The sequence below is a fragment of the Rhinolophus ferrumequinum genome, chromosome 16 (genome assembly GCF_004115265.2).
Source record: "Rhinolophus ferrumequinum isolate MPI-CBG mRhiFer1 chromosome 16, mRhiFer1_v1.p, whole genome shotgun sequence".
NCBI lineage: Eukaryota > Metazoa > Chordata > Mammalia > Chiroptera > Rhinolophidae > Rhinolophus > Rhinolophus ferrumequinum.
Genome location: NC_046299.1, coordinates 9,847,304 through 9,869,458, shown reverse-complemented (window position 1 = coordinate 9,869,458; position 22,155 = coordinate 9,847,304). Strand labels below are relative to the sequence as shown.

General features: G+C 36.8%; 1 protein-coding gene across 12 annotated transcripts; it reads right to left on the bottom strand.

The window, feature by feature from the left end:
• Positions 1-729: 729 nt before the first annotated feature.
• TIAL1 (TIA1 cytotoxic granule associated RNA binding protein like 1) lies at positions 730-21,552 on the bottom strand. 12 transcript variants are annotated; one of them, XM_033130352.1, is made up of 14 exons: positions 20,964-21,470; positions 18,803-18,868; positions 18,235-18,296; positions 14,453-14,549; positions 9,687-9,836; positions 9,387-9,441; positions 9,144-9,231; positions 7,163-7,238; positions 5,853-5,961; positions 5,444-5,539; positions 5,246-5,330; positions 4,864-4,987; positions 4,386-4,525; positions 734-3,563 (listed from the first exon to the last, which is right to left on the bottom strand). In XM_033130352.1, exons 4-14 carry the CDS (start codon positions 14,462-14,464, stop codon positions 3,437-3,439), a joined length of 1,062 nt encoding a protein of 353 aa, XP_032986243.1. In that variant the 5' UTR covers positions 14,465-14,549; positions 18,235-18,296; positions 18,803-18,868; positions 20,964-21,470; the 3' UTR covers positions 734-3,436. The 12 variants fall into 12 exon arrangements, with proteins under 12 accessions (XP_032986253.1, XP_032986252.1, XP_032986241.1 ...); XM_033130355.1 differs by having other exon boundaries at positions 9,687-9,785; positions 20,964-21,469; XM_033130362.1 differs by lacking the exons at positions 18,235-18,296; positions 18,803-18,868 and adding an exon at positions 7,701-7,768 and having other exon boundaries at positions 730-3,563; positions 20,964-21,552.
• Between the last annotated feature and the right edge of the window lie 603 nt (positions 21,553-22,155).

Sequence of the window (22,155 nt, the reverse complement as noted above, 5' to 3'; positions counted from 1 at the left end):
AATTTTCAAAATAGATCCAATTTAAGTAGCCCAGGTTTCATATTACTATGGCATTTAAATACCACATTAAACACAACTTGGAATAACACATTTTTTTAAAAGTCATAATTATTCACATTATCTCCATGTTGAAAAATGGCATAGATGGCAATCTAATTCATGGTAACCTATCTGAACACAATTAAATACGACACTTTATTACTACACAATAGCAGAATTCATATTTAACAAAACCCACTCATTTGAACCACTTATGAGAAGACTTACATAAACTAGTAAAAGTGTTTTAAGTCATTTTTGCATCTTTCCAATACATACTAAAAATGCAAACTCAATGTTTATAATATATTAAGTGGAAGCCCAAATGCTGAGTTTTAATTAATAGGTAAGATTTAATTTGGGCATACCTGCTAGAAAACTGTCTGGATAATTTACTAAATTCTTAGTTTCTATTTGTTGAATGCAATCTTTATCCACTACCAAAGATCAACCCAGACATGGTATAGTGATTTCCATTATTTGTGCTCTAAATGAGATTTTACTATAATATTTAACAGAGCATACATTTTTATAAGGATACAAATTTCTACTCCTCCATATCCAGAAATCAAAATTTAATTCAACAAAGCTAATGGACTATTAACCCTTATATTGAACACAGAAATAGATCCTAAATATATGAATACTACACATACTTTAATAGCTTAAAACAAAATTGCTTATTTCATGGCAGCCTGGAAGAAATAATTATGTAATAAACGACAATAAGTAAAGGCCACTTATCATAGTCTAGTCTTTATTGAAAGACTTACTTCAACTGTGGTTTACAGCTTTGGCTTTCGTTGGCCAGTCATTTTAGCCTCTTACTGCTAGTAGACATAAAAATTCAGTGGGAATGGCATGGGGAGAAATACCAGATTATTAGGGCAAAGAAGATGGCAGTCAAAAAACACATCACCAAAATAAATCTCAAAATAATTATAAGAAACATGTGTTGCACGCCAAAGAATCTCTGCTGCTGTTTGTGATGAACATGGAAAAGGCAACAATTCTTAGGCTGAAATTGATCAAGATAGCACTGACTTCACTTTGCTACAAAATCATCTGGAGTCTGTGTTAGCTTGACAGTTGTACTCTAAAATGGTGCATTTCATTTGGATAAGTAGCTTCAATTTAAAAAACCATTTAGTATGAAATGACTTCCACTAACTGACCTGATCGTGAAATCCTGTTCTTTCAGATTCAGAGGAAGGACACTTCAGTCATGTTTACTATGGCAATATAACCAGTCCTGATACTTTTATTAAGTCATAGAATATACAACTAGGAAACACTGCAGCTTTATTTAGCTGTTATCGCAATAAGCTACTTAATTTACTGGCGGACCAAGAAAAGGCAAACTGAGAATTTAATAGACTTTTATCAATATATTAAAAAAGTCTTTAGTTGTTCAAGTTTCACATATATTCAAGAAATGTTTAACTAGGAGGCATAATTGATATAATTTCAGTGTTCTCCTTATAAAATATAATTTTTTTGTAATATCCCCAAAGACACTAACCATGAACAAAAGAAATAAGGGTAAATTTTGTAATAGAAGAGTCCTGTGGTTAAAACTAAAGTGCCATAAAAATTTGGCCCAAGGATAAAGAACTTCAGACGTTGTGAAATCTTCAGGTTTGGTAACATTTGGCTGTATTTCTAAATGGGGGAAGAAGGAAAATAATACCAAAATTATTGTGGTCACCAATTTATAAAACCATCATTATTTCAAAGCTAATTGTAAGACTTCAAAAGTTTAAAAAATAGTAATCTGTTGGTTGTTAGTTGCAACTTACTACTTAACTGTAAAAGGTTTTCTTTTGGTGCCCAGGCCTCAAAACGTTTTAAATACACTGCCTGAACATTTGCACCCCCTAGCTGTCAGAACTCAAACACAGAGAATTTTATCTCGTCTGCATACCTGTTATGATAAAAATTAGAGACAGATTTTATCCACATAGGCTGAAAAATACCTCAAAAGTAAACTTCATTTGATACATCTACCCAAATTGATTCATTTCGTCTGTCTGCACTCATACAACTCAGCCTCTTCAGGCTGTCATCCCATGCACAATACCCACACAAGAAAAACAAGTTAAAAATAAAAGTCACAACTCCATGTGCTATTTAAGCTGAATATCCAATTATAAATTGGTTGATTGAACTGTCTTAAATAAGATGTTTTAGCAATCTTGTTAAAAAAATTCTTGGGCAAAATATATCTGATTTTTAAAAACATCTCAAGATTTTAAAAAAACACCTGTATATACAACTTATAGGAACCTTGAAATAGGCTTACAAGGTCTTAATCAAGGTATTTACATACCAAGTGATATAAAGGAAAAAAAGGGGGAAAAAATCTAATTTCCAATGACATTTTAAAATGTACTAACGCATCAAAGATTTGTACGAAATCAAAATTTAAGGCTTTTTCTGTATAGTAATTTGTGTAGTTTTAATTTTACATAGTAGCCAACCTGGAAATGTCAGTCTTAAATATTATCAATCCATTGCATTCAATGCAGTGGAGTGTGTTAAGTGTTACTTCAAATAATTACACTGTTGCTACTTCTATGAAGCATGCTTTTGAAACACTGTAGTTACTTAATATTTACAATGTATATCATCTAAACCATGTAAAAGCACAAGTATGACTGCCTGACTTTAATACAAACACCATACTTGGCATCCCCCCCCCAAATGAAATGTAATTTACTACAGTTTTAATAACACTTCTTAAAGTTTTAAAAATACGTCTTAATGTGGCCCACCACCACCATTTGCTCAAAGTAACTCAGACAACACTGTTCCTTATTTAGTACGTTGCAACAGTCTGGTGTCAGTTTCTTTAGGCATACAGTAAATGTTTCCTCCAAAGTGACTCCAAAACCATGTATTTCTTCTCAAAATCACACTTTTTTCTGCTGACTTCAAATGTGGTCCACCTCAGGGTAGGGGAGGGGAGTATCAAGGTTCAGGATGAACTTATATGTGATTCCCAGTTTTTCACGATCCTCCCTTTTTTTGCTCTTTTAAAAACACAGTGAGTTAAAATACTGAACAGCAAGATAAAAATGGAATAGTATCTAAGAATCAAAATGTATTACCCATTTCTCCTATTATATCAAAATTGGTAGTCAGAATTGTCTTTATTGACTTTATTTTAGTTTTTGTACACAAAGAAAAATCATGTTCATATCCATCATGAACAAAAACTTAAAAAGGCAGAACTAGAAGACATGTGTCCTTCACCAAAGCAAAGCTGTGTTAAAGGTTCCAAACATTTCCATTTTTAAAATAAATATTTTCATTTTCCGATGTCTACTTCCATGTCTTCAGAGTGTCACAGGAAACCGAAGCATTCATGAATTACAATTTTGTTTCGAGTCCCAGCTCACTGTGTTTGGTAACTTGCCATACCATATCCAGCTTGGTTAGGAGGAGGTATTACAGGGGGAGGAGCTTGTCCTTGGGGAGGCTGAGCACCAAATCCACCCATCCAAGCAGCAGAAGGTGACTGACTAAAGAAATAAATGAAATCTTTAGCAAACACAAAGGAAAAATTATCTATACGTTTCTACAAAAATCAAGCAGAGCCTTATCACAGAATAGACAGTAAGAAATCAATAAACCTATAACCAAGAGCAAAGAAATAAATGATACATAGCTACATATGTAGAATATATATTCCAATATTAGTCTTAAGTTTTTATGATAACGACAACTTAACACAATGACTCCTCTGAAGAGTATCTCAAAACTAATTTCTAAAAAATGACAAATGATTCAACACATCATCTGCCATATATTGTACATGGTATGTAAATTCACAAGAAATCTTAAAAACACAAGTTCACCTTGGAAAGAGAAGGAAGGAGTGAAAATAATAGTCTGGGCTAGCCTAGGGGGAAGAAAGTACAAGGGACCAACCCGCTCCACCAACAAAGGGAAAAAAGCAAGCTACTTGGTATCAGATAAATCTGAGTCTTCTCACTCAAGCCAACAGACATAAATCATTGAATTTCTGAACATATCTAGACAAAGTTATCTGTTCCAGGCAAAACTAAACAGGTAGATAATACATTAAAAAGGTAAATCAAATGCTACCAACCGCTTACAGAGGTAGAAGGACACACCAAAAGTTACCCCAACCTCCCTTTTCCCCTAGGTAATAAAAAGCACATTTTTAGCATCGTAAATCACTTTTCAGAAGGTTTCTAAAATGCTTATAATTCCAAATGGTTCAAGGTATGTAATTTAAATAGATTCTCCCCAGGAAAACACACTCTTATTTCTTTTGTCAGCACCGTATCTGTTTCTGTAGTAGAAAAATACAAACTTACTCTACTCCAAATCCTTGCTGGTTCCATGGTTGCCCGTATACTCCATAAGGCGGTACTTGCCACCCATTTGCCATGTACTGTCCATACTGTTGTGGGTTCCCATAGACTTGGCTCCACTGGCCCCACTGACTATAGTCGACCTAGGAAAAGAGCAAGTTACTCTTTTAGGGAATAAGTAGGAAACACAGTATTTGAAGAAAGTGGGACACAAGGAAAAGAAAAACTAAGTAAGCACCCTTATGTGAATAGGACTCTGTTATTTATCATTGTCTAAGTTTATTGGGGTGGTGACACCTGTGAAAAGAAAGTATTAAGATTCAGTTAATACCGCAAAATAATCACTTTTGAAATAGCATTAATAAAATCAACTGAAAGCAGCTATCTGCTTTTTGTTGTTGTTTATTTTACAGTTTCTAAAGTTTTTATGTAGATAATGTAAGATGGAAACCTTAAAAAGTGCTATGAAAAATGGAATTACCTGTTGGAAATTTTTAGTCATATCAGGAGATTCTTTACCCCAATAGCATTTAACGACATGTCCTTCAATCGTAGTACCATTCACCGAAACAATGGCATGGGCCGCACTTTCATGGGTTGAAAATCTGAGAGGAAGACAATGAGTTTTTTCTTTTGTTTTCTTTTTTTAAAGAAACTTAACACACAAGATAACACAGACACTCTTTAGTTTATAACTGTCAACTTGGTATTGGTATCCTAAGGTACACTATATAGATAGTTGAAAGCTCTACATTGCAAAGAAGTACGAAAATAACAAAATCTGATACCTGAGCAGATCAAATAATATAACTGAAAGGAATGGATCAAATGTAAGGGTAATAACATCACAGGTAGAATTTTACCTGACAAATGAATAGCCCTTCTCTGGAAAAACTCTTATTTCCATGATTTGTCCAAATGGTGAGAATGTCTGTCTCATAAGCTGATCTGAAAAACAAAAACACATGGATAAAATATTTAAAGCTCACTTTTATCATGAAAGTGGTACTAACAGTGATGAAGCTCCACAGAGAAGGAGGTTAGAAAACTGAATACTGTACCTGTTAACCCAGAAGCAATTCCTCCACAGTACACAGTACAATTTTTTGGACTTGACTGGTTTACTACGTCTTCAAATCTCAGTTGCTTAGTGTTATCTATATGCAGAAAGAAAACATGTTGACAGCTGTACAGTATTATAAAACGGATTACTATATATTATTTAAGATATGCTTCGTTTAGGGGAGAAAATGGAATTTTTTTTCTTGACAGTATGATTTGCTCTATAAAATCAGCTGGTTCACAGCTCCAAATACACTTATATATCAAAGCCCAATTATTTTCAGACAATTAAATTTAAGATGAAATGAGTCTTACGATGCTAATAAAATTTTAAGAAATCAAGACAATACTAGCACATGATTTTGTGAAGTACACTTAATTTTAACACATACAATAGACACATCTTACTTTCTTGTGTACTTTTAGGTGCAGGTGGTTTACGTGTGGCCCAATTGGTTCTGATTTGACGACCACCCAACCACTGACCTCCCATATGCACAATTGCATTTTCTGCATCCTGTGGAGAAAAAAGAGAAAGAAAGGGCAATTATACAAACACAGAAAACAGTCGTATATAAAACCCAGTAAGATGAAACAAAATGCTGACACTGCTGGATTCAATAAATCTTATCAGTAAATGAACTCACTAAGCATCCTAAACAAACAAAACTGAACTAGCATCACAAGAAAATGGTTCATAAAAGTGGTTCATAAAAGCTATTATTATTTATAGATTTCAAAACACCAGCACAGCACTTAAGCATTATGGAAAATTTATCGTAATTCAAATATGCAAGGAAAAATCACAATCCCATTGATTAAAAACAACAAAAAACAAGAAAGCAGAAATCCTACAAGACGAAGTTGTTTTCAAATAATTTTATGAATGATTTGTAATACAACTTTTACTGAAGAATATATAAAAACTCTAATGTTATAGTCTAAATCACCTACCCCCCGCCCCAGAAATCTACATTCTAGTAAAATGGATAACTATGATACAAGATGAAAAACTCATTTTAAGAAAGAAGACTTCAGCATTGCTATAGAACGCTTTTAAATGGCTGCCACCAATAAAAAATAAGTTGAAATTCTCACAATTAATGTGAATTTGCAATGAATCTAAGCAAAAAAAGAATACAACTCCTGCCTTTTGTTTTACTGCTTCAATAAAATGTAGGTAATTTAAGTAGCTGAAACTATTCTAAAATGCTAATACCAAAGCCCACTTTATTATTTGGTAGTACAGTTAATGCAAATCCTTAGGTATTTTGGTGCCTTTCTTAAAGAATACACGTAAAAATCAAGATGAATAGCTTTAATTTTCATTTACATTAATTTGCTGTCGTCATTAATATTCCAGCTACAAAAGTATGAATAATAATTAAAAAGTTAAAACAGAGATTTTCATGGTTAAAACTAAGTATAATTCAACTTCCCTCCAAATTCTGAGATTGGTTCATTTGTCCTAGTCTTGAGCTTTAATTCTAACACATCTTACCCTCACCAATGCACAAATGCAACTTTAATACTATTCCTTAAATTGGCCTATCTTTCCTGTTATTTATTTCCAAGATTATGAAAAAAGAATGAATTATTCTCTATTATTAAAACACACAAAATTACTTAAAAGCTGTGTTTGCAGTTAACATCTGAAAATATTCAAGTTTTAAATTAATTTCGGACGAAATCTTTTAAACTGAGTTGAAAGAACGTACCAGTTTGTTATAAAAAGATACAAAACCATAGCCTTTGGATTTTCCAGTTGCCATGTCTTTAACTACTCGGGCATCCCTGTGAAAAGAAGCACAGCTAAATGAGGGAAGTAAGAGTCATCCTCAAAATAAAAACTAAAAGGAACCACACACACTGTATTGTGAGCATTTTTTTTAAATAAAATTTCAGTTAGCCCTAATTAACTATAGCCATTCCTGTACTCTCCCTAACGCTTCTTTACCTGTTAGAAAAAAGCAGTAGGACAAAAACATGTAATAAACATGCAACCTAATCAAATAGCCTGTGCTTTCTAATATAAATGCTCAAATTTGAAGATTAATAGGAACAATAGTTTCCTTTTCTAATATTCTATTGGCTAGTGTCTGCTAAGGTTTACTGATTCTATAAATTACTGTCACAATGCTAACTACTTTACCATGCAAACTCTAAATAGTTAAATGTCTTCTGCCTAGTGATACAAAATATATGAAATATTAAAAAATTGAAAAAGAGGAAAAAATAGGAATTAAAAAGGCATACATGGCCTGTTAACAGATTTCTTTATTTTTCTTGGTCAATTCTCTACCATCATTTTGGAGTTTGGGCAGCTGTAAATTTTGAAAAATTGACATTTTCAGAAATTTAAGAAAGGAGAATAAAAAACTAACAACAATGCTAAGCACACCAGTACGAAAACAACAAATTTACACAGAAATTTTAGTGAGTAAGTTAAAATGATTGGAAATATAGAACTCCACTGAATATAGAATGTTAAAATGTAAATACTAAAATATGTATATATAAATAATGTATAATAAGAATAAATAGAAATGAGAAAAAAATCTACAACTGAGTTCCAGTGTGCACAGTTCCTTGCAGTTAGCCTTCAAGATCCTGTCCATTCTTATGAGCAATTCTGCAAAATAACCAGAATGCTATTACTTTTAATTGTGACTTGGACTTTAGAAAAATTGTAGGTCTCAGGTATAAATAAAGATTGAAAAACAGCAACCTGTATTATTTTTTTATACTGATTTTTAAGACAGTACTACTTACCACATTTAGAGATTAAAAAGCAAAGCAAATATCAAAATAGAAAATTAAGAATTAAACCTTTCTTTCAAATAAATTAAATCTATAGAACAACAAATTGTATACAGAAAAATATTGTTGTTCTTAGTTGAAACATACTCCTGTAAAGTAATACTAAAACATTTAACTTCTAAATTTTAGTAATAGTAAAACATTTCTATAGGAAATAAATACATAAAATAAACATCTTAATCAGAAAGATAAATTATGATAAACATTTTATAGAACTTATAATCACTTTTAATTTCCCAATATATTTGATCAATATACAGTGAAATTTGATCATAAACTTTGTTAAAAATCAAACCACATCTGGGCCCCAACTAGCAAATTAAAATAGAACTACCAACAAAAAGCTACTAATTAATCCCACATTTATGGCTCAGACACTAAAACATTTTAATACGATGATATACTACTTTTCAGCTAAAAAAAATCAAAACACATTTATCATTATAATTAAACATACGCATTTCCAATTTAACCACAATATACCCCACAGATTGATCTACTTGCCCCATTTATAAACTCTTATAAAAGTTTAATACACAGTATAAATCATTTATATTTGGTTAACCCATTATCTTTAACCACCAAATGTTGAAAACATTTGACAAAAAGTTGGACTTTATAATAGGTGTTACTTCCCAAACATCTGCTTCAGAGATAACAAACAATCACTTAAAAATTATTATACACAGGATTAGATGAAAACGAGACCCCAAAACATTAAAATGACATTAACATTTTCAACAACTACTAATCAAAACAACAAAACAAACAAACAAACAAAAAATCACACTAGGGAAAGAAAAGCTTAATTCTGATACAAATTAATCATATACAATTTTGCCTATCACTACTGAGTATAGTATTGATTATGATACTTACGATATTTTACCAAAGGGGGCAAATGCTGATTTGATATCTTCTGTTGTAATTTCTGGACTCAAGTCCCCAACAAACACATGGAAGTGATCTGAAATCAAAGCATTTGGTAATCAAATACTTAAGAAATCAGCCACTAAACCTTTTATAGGCAACACTAAGGGAAGAAAAACCCTATTTAAGCTGGTAATGCTGCCAGGATAATTTCAGAACTCTTCCACAGTAAAATGCAGCAGGCGTACTTACTGGAAGTATCTTTTTTCTGGCTACTTGGTGTTGTTGCCCAGTTTACTTTGACCTCCTAAAAATAAAGATTATATTTAATACAATTATTAGACATGTCATTATGAATCATAACACTTACCACTTATCAAATCACTTAATAAGCAGGATAATTTTTGTAAAAGCACTAGGCTGAATAAAGCAAAACGATCACTCAGCAGAGCTGAATAGAATACTTGTTTAAAAACTTGCTAAGAAAGAATACAAACTAATTTGACATGCAAACACATATACTCATCAGGTGCCATCATTCTGTTATCTTACCTTTCCCAAAATTTTTCTCCCATTCATAGCAGCTAATGCAGCAGCTGCATCTCTGTGTTCATAAAATTCCACAAAGCAATATGGGTCATTGCTTGTATGCTGCAAAACAGAAAATCCAACAGAAGAGTTGACCCTTCTGCTATCGGGTTGCTGAGAAGAAAATCCAGGAGAAAACATTACTGATAGCTAGGAAAGTACAGGTGAGATTGCAAAAGCTTATGAAAGCCTAATACTTCAAAAATAAGATTTATAGCTACACCTGACTTTGTACCTCAGAATAGTGTTGTACTCCAAAAGAACTATCAAAGCAGTGTAAAAGCATGATTCTCAGCATTAAATCAAAATACAGAATTCTGGTGAAGTGTGATAAATATAAAATAGAAGATTATATTAGACCAAACAAAACCTCAGGCTCAGTTTTGATAGATAAGGACCACTTCCTTACCACTGCTCTTCTCTCCCAACATTATTTTCAAAAGGATGAATTCTATTTATGCATCATAGTCCTTCATTAACTGTATCCCACAACTATAAAAAATACAGAAACGAACCAACTTTAAAAACTTTACTCCTGATCAAAACTAGTATTAGCACTACATATGATGAAACAAGACCATGTATTTTTTTCTAGCAAAGTAAGAAATGAGAATAAAAATAGAAAAAGTTCAGATCTTTCAAAATTGTCTATTGTATTGGAGGAAATTGTATGTACTTTGAATTTGGTATTCAAAGATAGAAAAATACATTAGTGATAAAGAAAAATATTTCTGAAAATGTGTCTAAATAAAATATTCCAGGACAAAGCTACAATTTTATATCACATACTGCTAAGAAATCTTTATTGAATATATTCTACAACATTATGCTTAACAGTAGTTGGCAAATAGATACTTAATAGAAGACGGTGAGAAAGCAGTTCTACCTAAGTTATAGCAACTCTACCACCTAACCAAAATGGAAATAAAATTTATAAAACTGTAACCAATACTGGAGAGCTACACAACGGTACAAATGTATTTTTTACATAAGGTTAAAAACATTAATCACTTTTCAGTGTAAAATGCCCTAAAAAATAATATTTAAAATGTGGAATTCTAGTTGCACTTACAAGGCATAAAAATACCAGATAAAACAAAGATCTTTTCAACAACCACAGTTTTTCATTCCAGGAAAGTTTTAGAAGAAAAATCCAAAATAAGACGTCTAAAACAATAGTGGCGAAGCAACCAGAGGCATTTCCTTGAGGGGAAAAAAAGTGTGATCATTAATACTGACAAGAAAACTATGGGCTCCCATACAAAATCCTATCGTCCCAGTCACATGAACACTGTTTCTTATGAGGTAGAGAAAGAAAATGGGGGAAACGACTCCAAATAAAAATATGCACTTAAATCCCTCTTGTAAAAAAGTTAATATTTACAAGTAACAAAGAAAGGACTTTAAAGGTAAATAATGAGCTAAAACTGTGCTAGTTGATTTTTCCTTTTAGTCCTTCTCTTCTGCCCTGATGGTCTTTAAGGAAAATACTGATGATTCTAGGAAAACACACAGTAGCCCAGTGGTAGAGGTATAACAACAGGCTCTAGTAACCTGGTCCGCTCATGCACGCTGACTCCGGATTTACCTAAGCAGTAGTACACAGCAGTACGCAGAGCCAATTCAACGTATGTATCTATACGCACGCACACCACATATTCACATCACACTGCACTTCTAATCTAAGACACCAGATTTCTGTCACATCCCAGCTGTCAGAGGAGTAAAACTCTGTAATATTTTCCCCAGAATCGACAATATACATTTATCATAGTAAATAGGAAAAGCTAGAAACTAAACAATACCTAAAGTAAAAAAATCGTAAAACTAAGGGCAAGGAAACGTTTTCCATATACTGAAATGAAATTCAGGAAAGGAAAATTAAATGCCTGGACAGTCTGTACTAGACTCCATGCCCTTTGGAAGCTTCCCATTTACACCACCACCAAGGGACACTAAAATTCAACTGTGTCCTTACGTAAATTACTGTTGGTACCAATTTTTGTTGGATGACCGAAAGATCAAGACAGAGAAATATGAGATCTTACAACTATTTACAAGCCCAAGTGTGGGAGTTATAGAATATGGATCATTACGAGAATTCATTTCAAGTCCCTCTTCCCTCAAATGGCTGTACATGCACAGGTTTTTTAAAAACACTAAATCTTTATCAAATGTTTCACAAAAATTTTCTAGTGACCCTTTCCACTTTCTCATATCCCATTCTCTTCTAAACCCACTCCAGGCAGTTTCCAAGCCAACCAAGCCACTGACTTCAGGTTGAACTTACCAATGACCTCTCTGCCACCTCTGTGATCCCTTTTCTGTCCTCATCTTGACTTTCAAACAGAATTCAAACAGCTGACAACTCTCCTCCTCCTCTAAGGAGTCTCCTGTAGATTTCACCATGCTCTCTCGGTTTTCCTGCTTCCTCACTACAGAGAGGATCTTTCAGGAGGCAGTGCTTCCTCCTTAACGCAAACTCTAAGCGTCACTAAGTGCTGAGACGCTCCAAGGCCCCTCCACTCTTCTCCATCAGACTCGCTAGATCTCAGAACGACGTCTCATCCAGTGCCACTGCTTCAAATGCTATGCAAGCTGGCAGCATCAGCACCGGACTCTGCAGAGCTCCCGACGAGTTTATCCAAATGCCTACACATCACGTCCCCTTCGCTGTCTAAGGCACACCTCAAACAGCTCAATTCCCACCACTCCCCTTCCATCCATCCTACGCCTCCCTCGGCCACGCCCGTTTTAGCAAATAAATAGCAGTACCATCCACACAAGTGGCAAACAAGAATCTCAGGGTCATTCTTGATGTCATCTTTTCCCTTAGGTCCCACAGCCAGTCCAGTCCTATTGATTCTACCTCCAAAATATACGCCAAGTTTATCTACCTCTATTTCTGTGGCTACCATTCTGGAGAACAAGTCCACATCATCTCCTGCTTAGACGAGTGAAATAAAACCCAGCTGGTTGTCCTCCCTCCACTCTTGTCCCCGACAATCCATTCTCCACACAACTGTCATTCTCCAAATAAGTCATGTTAAAAATGCAAATCAGAGTACATTAACCTACTAAATACCCCACCGCCACCAGAGCAAAATCCAAACTCTCTGCCCTGGCCTGTGGCCCGACGTGAGTGCGAACCCCACCTGCGCCCCCCTACCTCGTTAGACTCATCTCCCACCAGGCCCCTCCACTGCTCAGGCTCCAGCCATCCTGGTCTGTGGTTCCACAAACACACCGAGCTCATTACCACCTCCAGGCCTCTGCACTTGCACTGCCCTGTGCCTCCAGCTTTTCACAGAGATGGCAGCATCTTGTTCCTCCCGTCTCAGCTCAAGGAGGCAGCATCTTCCCTCACCACCGAGCCCACACCGCACCAACCCCCCAGTCATCATCAGAGAACTGTTTTCCTCTCTCCGTAGCTCCCGTGCTTTAGACAGTGCCTACCACAAAGGAAATTCTGATTAATGCAAGAATGAATGAATGAATATTCAGAGACAGGAAGGAGAGAAAATATACCAGAACAGACTGATGATTATCAGTAATTAGGAAAGAAAGTCAAAAGGCCAATTTGCTTTACAGATTTTTAACAGTCCCCCTCTGTCTCAGGATACAGCACAAACTCCTCAACACAGCTTCTGGCCCCGACCAAACACTCCTGCCTCATTTCCTGGCATCTCTATGACTAATCCCATCCGAAACTCGAAGCGTGCTATTTCTAACTTTCCCTCTCCTTCTCTCACAAGCACTCCCACTCTGTCTACCAGACTGGATCAACATTCCTTTCTCTACCTAGAATCCCTTCTTCCTCAAATTCCTTCCTAGCCAGTTTCCATTACTATCCTTTTCAGTTTCAGCCTAGACACTGACCCCTCCAAGAAGCCCCTCCAGGCCTAAGACTGGACAGGGGTCCACGGGGTCCCACGGCACCTGAAACTGCTTCCATAGCATTTATCGTCCTGGATCGTTAGTGCCTGTTAACTCCCCTCTCTCATTAGACTGTAAAATTCTGTAGGGCCAGGAACTGTCTTATTCAGCACTGTGCCCCTAGCACTTACCGTAATACCTGGTACACAGCAACTACCACCAAAAAATGTGTTGAATAAACAAAAAGGAAGAAGAGAACAAACTGAAACACAAATCACTGGGCACTGCCAGTCTTAACCAGAAAAGTATGAAAAGTAGTTTCTTTGGGGGAAAAGAAAAAGGAAAACAGAATTATCACCCTAACAATTTAAATTCCTATCTACAAAAACGCTGCTCAGTTATTAGTATTTACTAAAAATACAAGATGCAGCCGGCTGCACTATGCTCGTAACCTGATGTTCTTTTACGTACACCAATTCCGGAACTTTAAGTATTAATATATACAATCTAAATCGGTAACATCCTTACTGGAATTGTAGGAAGTATCGTCTAGTTTTCCAACAGTCTGAGATAAGCTGTAACGACTTTTTACGAGCAGAATCACCTGAAGATAACTACATCATGAAGAATGACTATTTGAGAATAACAGCACAGGAACTTTGTCCTCAAAAATAAAAGTCCATTCCAAACCCAGTTTGTCAGCCAGATCAAAGTAACACCCCGACACAACAAACATGAATCTCTGCATCAGAATAACTTGAGGCTTAAAATATTATTTTAGAATGATACTAATTAACTTGTGTATCTCAAAATGTTTAACATGCTGCCAGCACATGGAACTGGGAAGACCTTACCTCTGTTATCATTTTACAGCTTTTACAGGGTCCAATCTGACTGAATAATTGAAGTATAAGGACTTCTGTCACATCTCTGGAGAGGTTACCTACGTATCTGTATAAGAAGAAGAAAAAAACATCAGCACTTTTCTTTCATCTGTGGCTCTAACGTGTTATCATTTAACTCATCACCTTTTAGTTCATTTTAACTTCCTGTCTTTAATAAAAATTTTCCAATAACCCTGATCCTATGAAAGTAAGAGTAATCCTTATCTAAGAAAGCAACAAATGTTCTTAGGCCACTAAAGTACTACTTCAAAACACTTCATAAAGAACAAATCGAAGTGACTTTGCGTATTATTCCGTACCCCATATATCATTTTCTCATGTTTAGAATCAAAATAATAAAAAATTTAAACCAATCTCCAGATTACAATTTCTAGATGTGAAACACAATTCAAAATAATGTATAACACAAACACACACAGACAGACAGACAGACAGACACACACACACACACACACACAATACCACAAATATCGATTTATTAAAGCACCTGATCACAAAGGGTATTAGATATAAAGTAAGTTTATCTTCGACCCCCAACTAAAGCAATTACATGAATGAAAAACAGAATTAAAGCTACAGCAAAACACACAGAGATTGGATGGTTTTGTTTTGTCTTGTTAAGTTGCTATTGATGCTGTCTTCAATTGTTTTGTTTTAGGAGCAGGGTGAAATAATAAAACTTTCTAGCCTAAATAAAGAGAAATTCAAAAAAGTAAAAAAGACCACACTACCCAGAGATGACCACCTTGGTTTCTCATGTACCATGGATTTATTTTAATTTAGTTTAATAATTGTCAAACTTTTATGTCTTTCTGGTACTCAGTGTATAATTCCTAAAATCTGCCCGTTACGAAACTCATCAAGCAAACACTAAATATAAAAATTCACAGTTTCTTCAGGAAAGTAAATGGACAGAAGTTTTATTTTCCTAATACAGAACATCTGGAAACTAAGTACTGAGACCAAAATAAGCCTTGCATCTATTACCGTACTAAATACATAACTGCTTTGCGATAGAACACTCTGAAAGGGAAAGACAGACTGAGAAAGGTAAGGTTACGTGTAAAAAAGGAAATTATCTGATTAAGAATGAATAACAATTTCCCAGTTCACCTAAGAATTTCATTGCAATGGGCACTAATACCTTTCACTTACGTGCTCTAAAACTGAAACACAAGCCCAATGTTACTTAAATAGAAGACTAAACCGTGACAAATTGGTTTAGGTCCACCTATGCCGTCTTTTCCTTAGAATTAAAGTAGAACAGGCCCGTCGGCAGGCCACGCAGTGACACACTTTTTCCAGCAGAAGTGAAAGGTTATAGGATTAGGAGCTAGCCAGACAACTGACTGTCCCTTTTTAACTCATAGGGGTTCGTGAGTATACAAGCGTGGAATAATTTCTTTTTGTACAAGGTAGACCTACCTATAGAGAAAATAAAACAAGCAAGTAATCCTGGTCTGCTAAGTGTTATACTCATCTATAACCTAAAGGGCTAGTTAGCTCATTTTTAAGAGAATGAGTGGATAAAACTGATTTTCACATATTGAAACTAACTAGTAACAAAATTAAAATAGAATGACATTTTAATGTAACAAATTTTAAATAGTTTTAAACTTGCATTACTGTTTGAAACTGATTTGTTCAGGAAAAACTACATAGGCATTAATTACCTTCCACACCTAACAGTCCAATGAAAGCTGTTACTATTGCATTGGATTTTTATTCCAAGTCAACTTATTTCCAATCCCTTATATATTTTTAAAAATTTAGACATATTAACTTACATTTCCAGCACTGATGCCAAAGAGTAAACTGTTCATCGAAGTTAACAACGTCATGAAATACTTACAAAAAACCCTAATTTTAAGGTTTCCCATTTTGAAAAATATCTCCACTGAAAGTTCAGTGGTAAAGCAGCAAACTAAATTCCAAAAACTAATATAAAAAAGGCTTTCCACAACATGTAGAACATCTTAATTTACCAGAGTAAAAACGATGTGTAATTCACTATATAATCCCACCCAAATTTTACTGAAATCTCAGATTGCCTTTTCTTTACTAAGAGTTCTATAATTCATTCATTTACGTATACCTTCATTATCATGCACAGAGAATCATTTTAAAATGTAAAGACAGCTTTTAAAATACTGTACTGTATAGCTTAAGTAACTTTATTTTAAAACTTGTCTGTCCCCAAGTAAATAATAAAAAACATTTAAGATTATATAAAATATATAAAATGTTCAACACTGACCTGGTAAGAATATCACCTCTTACTATAGTGAAGTGATATCTTTTTTCCTTCCTAAATTATAGTTTCTACACTTCACTTTCTTTCTGCTCTGGTTATGAAGCAATGAAAATATTCCAAAGTTCCAAGTGTTTAAATACAAAATTTCTACTTGAAGAATATATATAAAAATAACAGAAAAAGAGAAACAGCTCAAATTCTTGTACTGAGAGATCAAGTCAAAGAGTAAAAACATTTAGGAAATTCCAAAAAGATTTTTTAACTCAAGTGAAAAAAAGAAGAAAGGCATACCTTAGGTCTATTTTGTCTTCTAAGAACAGGAACTGTAGAAACTAAAGCATTAAAAATGGAAAATGATGCCTTTACCCCTAAACATCAGGGTTAAAATCCAGTCTGAGAGACTAGAAACTTGGCAGCTAAACAGTAAGCAAAAGTTCACATTGCCAAACTACTTCCCATGTCCAACTGGGCAGAATTTTAAGTTAAGAATATCATGCCTTTCAGAAGACTTAATCACACTTTTCCAAATCTGAATGTGCTCTCACTCTGAAAAGAGTAGCCCTACCAAGGCTGAAATTACCAGCACTTTTACACAAGATACTGTAGCCAAATTTATATGAAAGTAACATTTTTGCTTTTGTTCTTGACAAGTTCCTGTATTAGGAGGAGACTCTGCAACAAACAAGACCCTTCAATGGGTCTCATGAATTAATCAACTGGTCAATATCTCCTATTAGGAAGGAGGCAAGGTGGAAGAAAGGTGCAGGAGGTACAGGTGAACTGACCTACTACAGAGGGACATCGACACACACACACACACACATTTTAAAAGAACAGAGAATACGATTAAGTTGAACGAAGGGCTTAATTACAGCCACAATGAAGCCAAATCCACGGTATAGCTTGTCAATTTTATAATGGGATTTAATAGTATTTTCTTCTGCTATTGCCCTTAGCTGTTCAGATTATACTCTAAATCACTGGTTTATTTCCTCCTTTTGACTGAGTATCAGAAAGAACAGCCTTATAGGGTGGTATTGCATCACATGGTATAATCCCAAATCCACAATTCCTACTCATTTTGGTGCATCGGATAGGTGAAGAAAATAAACTACAGTAGAACCCTGTTATAATTTAATGTTGTATTACAGATTCTGTGGATCTAATCACTGCACTCAAAGCTACCCACAACACAAGTCTAAAGTGTGTCCTACAAGGTAGGTGTCAGGAAGCCCTGGTCCAACACCAGTATTACACAGCGTGATCACCTTTGTTTGTTTTGTTAGATCATCAGTTACCCAATACATATTACCCCCAAATAAATGTCAAATGATAACAGAGAGCATCAGAAAACAGACCTTTAAAGCAACTACATGACAAATAAACTTTAGGCTCAATATCAAGGCAATTCTATACTACTTTAAATACCATCAAATAAATTAGTAATACTGTAGGTAATGAATATTTAAAGACCTACCTAGGCTATAAACACCATATTGTTTTCTGATGATAGAACCATATGTCTTAGCTTGTGTGTGTCTGCAGGAAAAAAACCTCACTAGTAACACACAGGCATTTTAAGAAAACAATTTAAGATAAGCTTTGTTAAGAGTACATTCTTTTAAAACATATTAGCCATTTGAAAACCTAATCCATAGATCACAATATAAATTAAAAGGACCTCCATAAATAAACTAACAAAATAAAACACTACTAGCTATTAACCTTTAAAGTCGTATTCAAAGTTTTCATGTTACTTGTATCTAAAGAACCCTTTAAGGAGAAATATGTAAAATGAACACTTAAAAAAACTACTATGCATTATTTTTATTAAATCTGACCAAAAATCCCAATTGTGAAACATCTGCTTTTATCTCAAAACTTTGCATTTGAAGGTTTTAAAAAATATTTAAAATCCACAGACTGCACCATGTTTGGCAGTCATGTCTGCCTATAATTTTAAATAAATCAAGACTTTAAAAAAAAAACGGACTTAATACTACTTTAATGAAAAGAAGTATAATCATTGTAAAATGTTTGAGTACCTCTTATGTTCCAGGCAGAACTAAGTGCTGCAGGGGTAAGACCTAGGAAGATGTACCACTCCTTGTCTAAAAAAAAAAAAAAAAAAAAACACAACCCTTCCCATGAGAAGAGAGGGAGAAGGAAAAAGGAAGACAGAATAGTAAGCACGTACTGATATACAGGCACACCAAAGCTCAAGATGATTCCTTACTCATGTGCATACATGTCACGTTTTTAGACAACTGTAAATATAGCCAACTAAGTGTGTTTCAGAAAAAGAGCACGAGATTGGAGAGACAAGAGGTAAGAAATAAGTGACAAAGACGTTAGTTTATTAATCTACTGGAGAAAGTCTAAGACATGGAGATGAAGAGTTGGCTGATATAAACATAGTCAAATGAATTACAGGTACTGAAATAGCAAATTATTAGTACATCAAAAACAGGAATTTCTCTTCATAAGCAACAGATGAATACAGTTAATGAGAAATATGCCATGGGAATTTATCAATTATTCAACTGCTATTATGATGCAATGATGACATTTCAGATTTTTAGATACAATGTAACTTTTATCTTCTTTTAACTACATGCTAGCCAGGCTCTAAATCCACCTTTCCCACGTGATTCCATCCAAGTACACATGGCTAACTAAATACCAAGCCTTGGCTTCAACAGATGTTAAAGGACAAATTTCAAGTTTTTGTCCCAACTCTCTTTTCTGGGAAAAGAAGGCCAAAATGGAAGACAGCACAAAACAAAGTTTCACTAAGCAGGCTTTTCATGCAAGCATTGGATGCACATAAGGTGGCCTCCAATTCTCAAAATAGGATGGTAAATACTTTAGTGAGACATCAAAGAAACAGGAATAAAAAAGTGCAACCCCTCCCCCCAAAACAAACTAAACAAAAACAAAAAACCAAACCTGTACCACTATGGAACAGATACCTATTTATTTGCTTTACTGAACGGACTTTCCTTGGTAGGTCTGAAGAGATGGGCAGCTAGACAAACTTCCTGAGTACCCATCCACCTTCATTTATTCCCCAGAAAGTAATTTCCCCATCAGATAGCAGAGCCAAGTGAACTCCGATCACATCAATACCAAGCAGAGGCAAGACAAAACAGAGCAGTGATTTAACTCCTTGTACTCGAGGTAGGTGTGTTGAGCTTCAAGGGGTTAGGAAAACCGAAGGCTAAACTTAAACATTTAATTAGAAACTCCTCAGACTTTTTTTTTTTAATGCAGGAAAAAGAAAGGAGTGCTCCACTCTCCGGAAAGGAACGCAAATGCTGAGTCATCATTCTTCATTAGGAAGGAAACTCGAATAAGCGGTTGGAAGATGAAATTCATTCATTAGATTGGGCATCAGGTAAAAAGCAACAGCAAGACAGAAGAAAAGAGCGCTCACAAGACACACATCGAATAGCGGATACAGACATCATTTTATCCAACTCTAAAGGTCTCGACGCACAGATTAAAAAGAGGTAACACCATAAGGGCAAAAGCAGTTTAACAACTGGTTGTCACTTAAGCGTAGGTAGTGCTCAAAGTAAACTTCGTTATCCCAGAAAGGAAAGATGCTCCGATGGCAAGAGACATCCCTTCTGCACTTCAAAAGTAGCAGGCGCTTGGCAAGTGTTTCTGACAGCGTGGGCGGGGGCACGTGGGGCAGAAAGAGAGTAGGGGCTTAAGTGGCAAGAGTGTTCGGCTTCCTCCGAGAGCCTAGCTTGGGAAGGTGGAGGGAGTGAGTGCTGATTCCTCCGGCCCGCGGGGGATGCCGCTGCGGTCCCACCCCCAGTCCCACCTCCACCAGGCCTTGCCCCCATGGGGACAGCTCCCGGCCCAGCCTAGGGCCCCAAAAGCAGAGGGAGAGCAGGCGCTCTCCCGGGCCTGACAGCCTCTGCTGTGCAGAAACCCGGCCTAAGAAAGGTGTGCAAAGAAAGGCGCGAGAGGAAAAGGTCGAAACAAGACCCAGGCCCCAGGAAGTGACTGTGGGAGAAGGGAGGGCTTCCTTTCCAAGGAAAAGGGGACAGATGAGGAATGCACTAGGCGTCCGCGCCACCTCGGCCAGGGAGCCGCCGAGAGTTCCAGCTTCGGCCCGGCTCTCCTGCTCCCTCCCACAGCGTCCCGCGGTGCCCGGGCCTCTCAGCGCCTGGCACCCCCATCTCGGGTACTCACAGAGTCCGGGGCTGCCCGTCGTCTTCCATCATGGTGGGTGCGACGGAGCGATCCCGGGACAAGGGGGAGGGCAGGGCTGGGGAGGGGAGGGGGTGGGGAGGAAGGGGAGGGGGCTCCGGGCACCAGCTGGGGACAGAGGAAAAGGCACCGAACCCTGCACTCGGGGTCTCTCCCCCCAGCCCGCTCCGGACACTGCGCTCCAACCAGGAGCAGGAGGAGGAGGAGGATGAACAAAATGGCCGCCGCCACCAGCCAGGCAGGAAACGGGGCAGAGCGCAGGCGCGGCCCGCCAGGTCACCGCTCAGGCCAGCCGCGACGGCCTGCAAAGGGAATAACTGAGTAGGGAGAAAAACGGGCCGCTGAGGAAACCCTGTGCCCGGTCACGAGGGATCACGTCGTCACTGTGCGCCTGCTGGCCGGCTGAAACCCAGCCAGCTCAAGACGAGAGCGAGTAAAAAGACAACTGTCGAGAAGCTGAAGTCTCCGGGAATTGTGGTCCTGGAAACGAGAGAGGGAAGCAGTTCCCCAGAGGACTTCTGGGAACTGTAGTCCAAAGGAGACGGCCGGCGCCCGCGCCGCCCTGGGACACGAAGAAGAGACTTCTGGGTACTGTAGTCGTACGTGAGGAAGTGAGGCGACCAGGAAGTCGGCGTGCTGGCTGGAGAGAGGGAGAATGAAGGCGAGGTTAAAAGGCAGGGAAAGGAGGTGGGAGGAAAAAAAAAAAAAAAGTAACCGCTGTCCGGGAAGTAAACTACAAACCCCAGAGTGCCTTTCGCTGGGGGCTGTCCGTGAATTGCTCCAGGCATTTTAAGGCTCTTCAGTTGGCTCAGCCTGAGCTGCTGCTCCGCCTCCGTCCAGCCTGAGAGCGGTTTCTTCAACCGCGGCAGAAGCAGTGCCCTGGTTCCGCGTGGTGTCTGAGCCAACAGGCCTTTCATTCCCTTCTCTATAAAGCAAAACGGCCGGCCCGCGGTTATCAACCGCTGCTCCACGCGACGGGCCGGAGGATCTCGGGCGGTCCTCGGGCCGGGGCTGAGCTGGGAGCTGCGCTACCCAAGAGTCGCCCGCGTCCTTGGGGCGCGTTTTTCTGCAAGTAGATGTTCGTAGCTTAGGTATCCTGCTTGTAGATTGCCTTACAAGTTATAGCGTTTTCCCCATCCATTATTTCATTGGATAAGAGGGTAAGAAAAGCAAG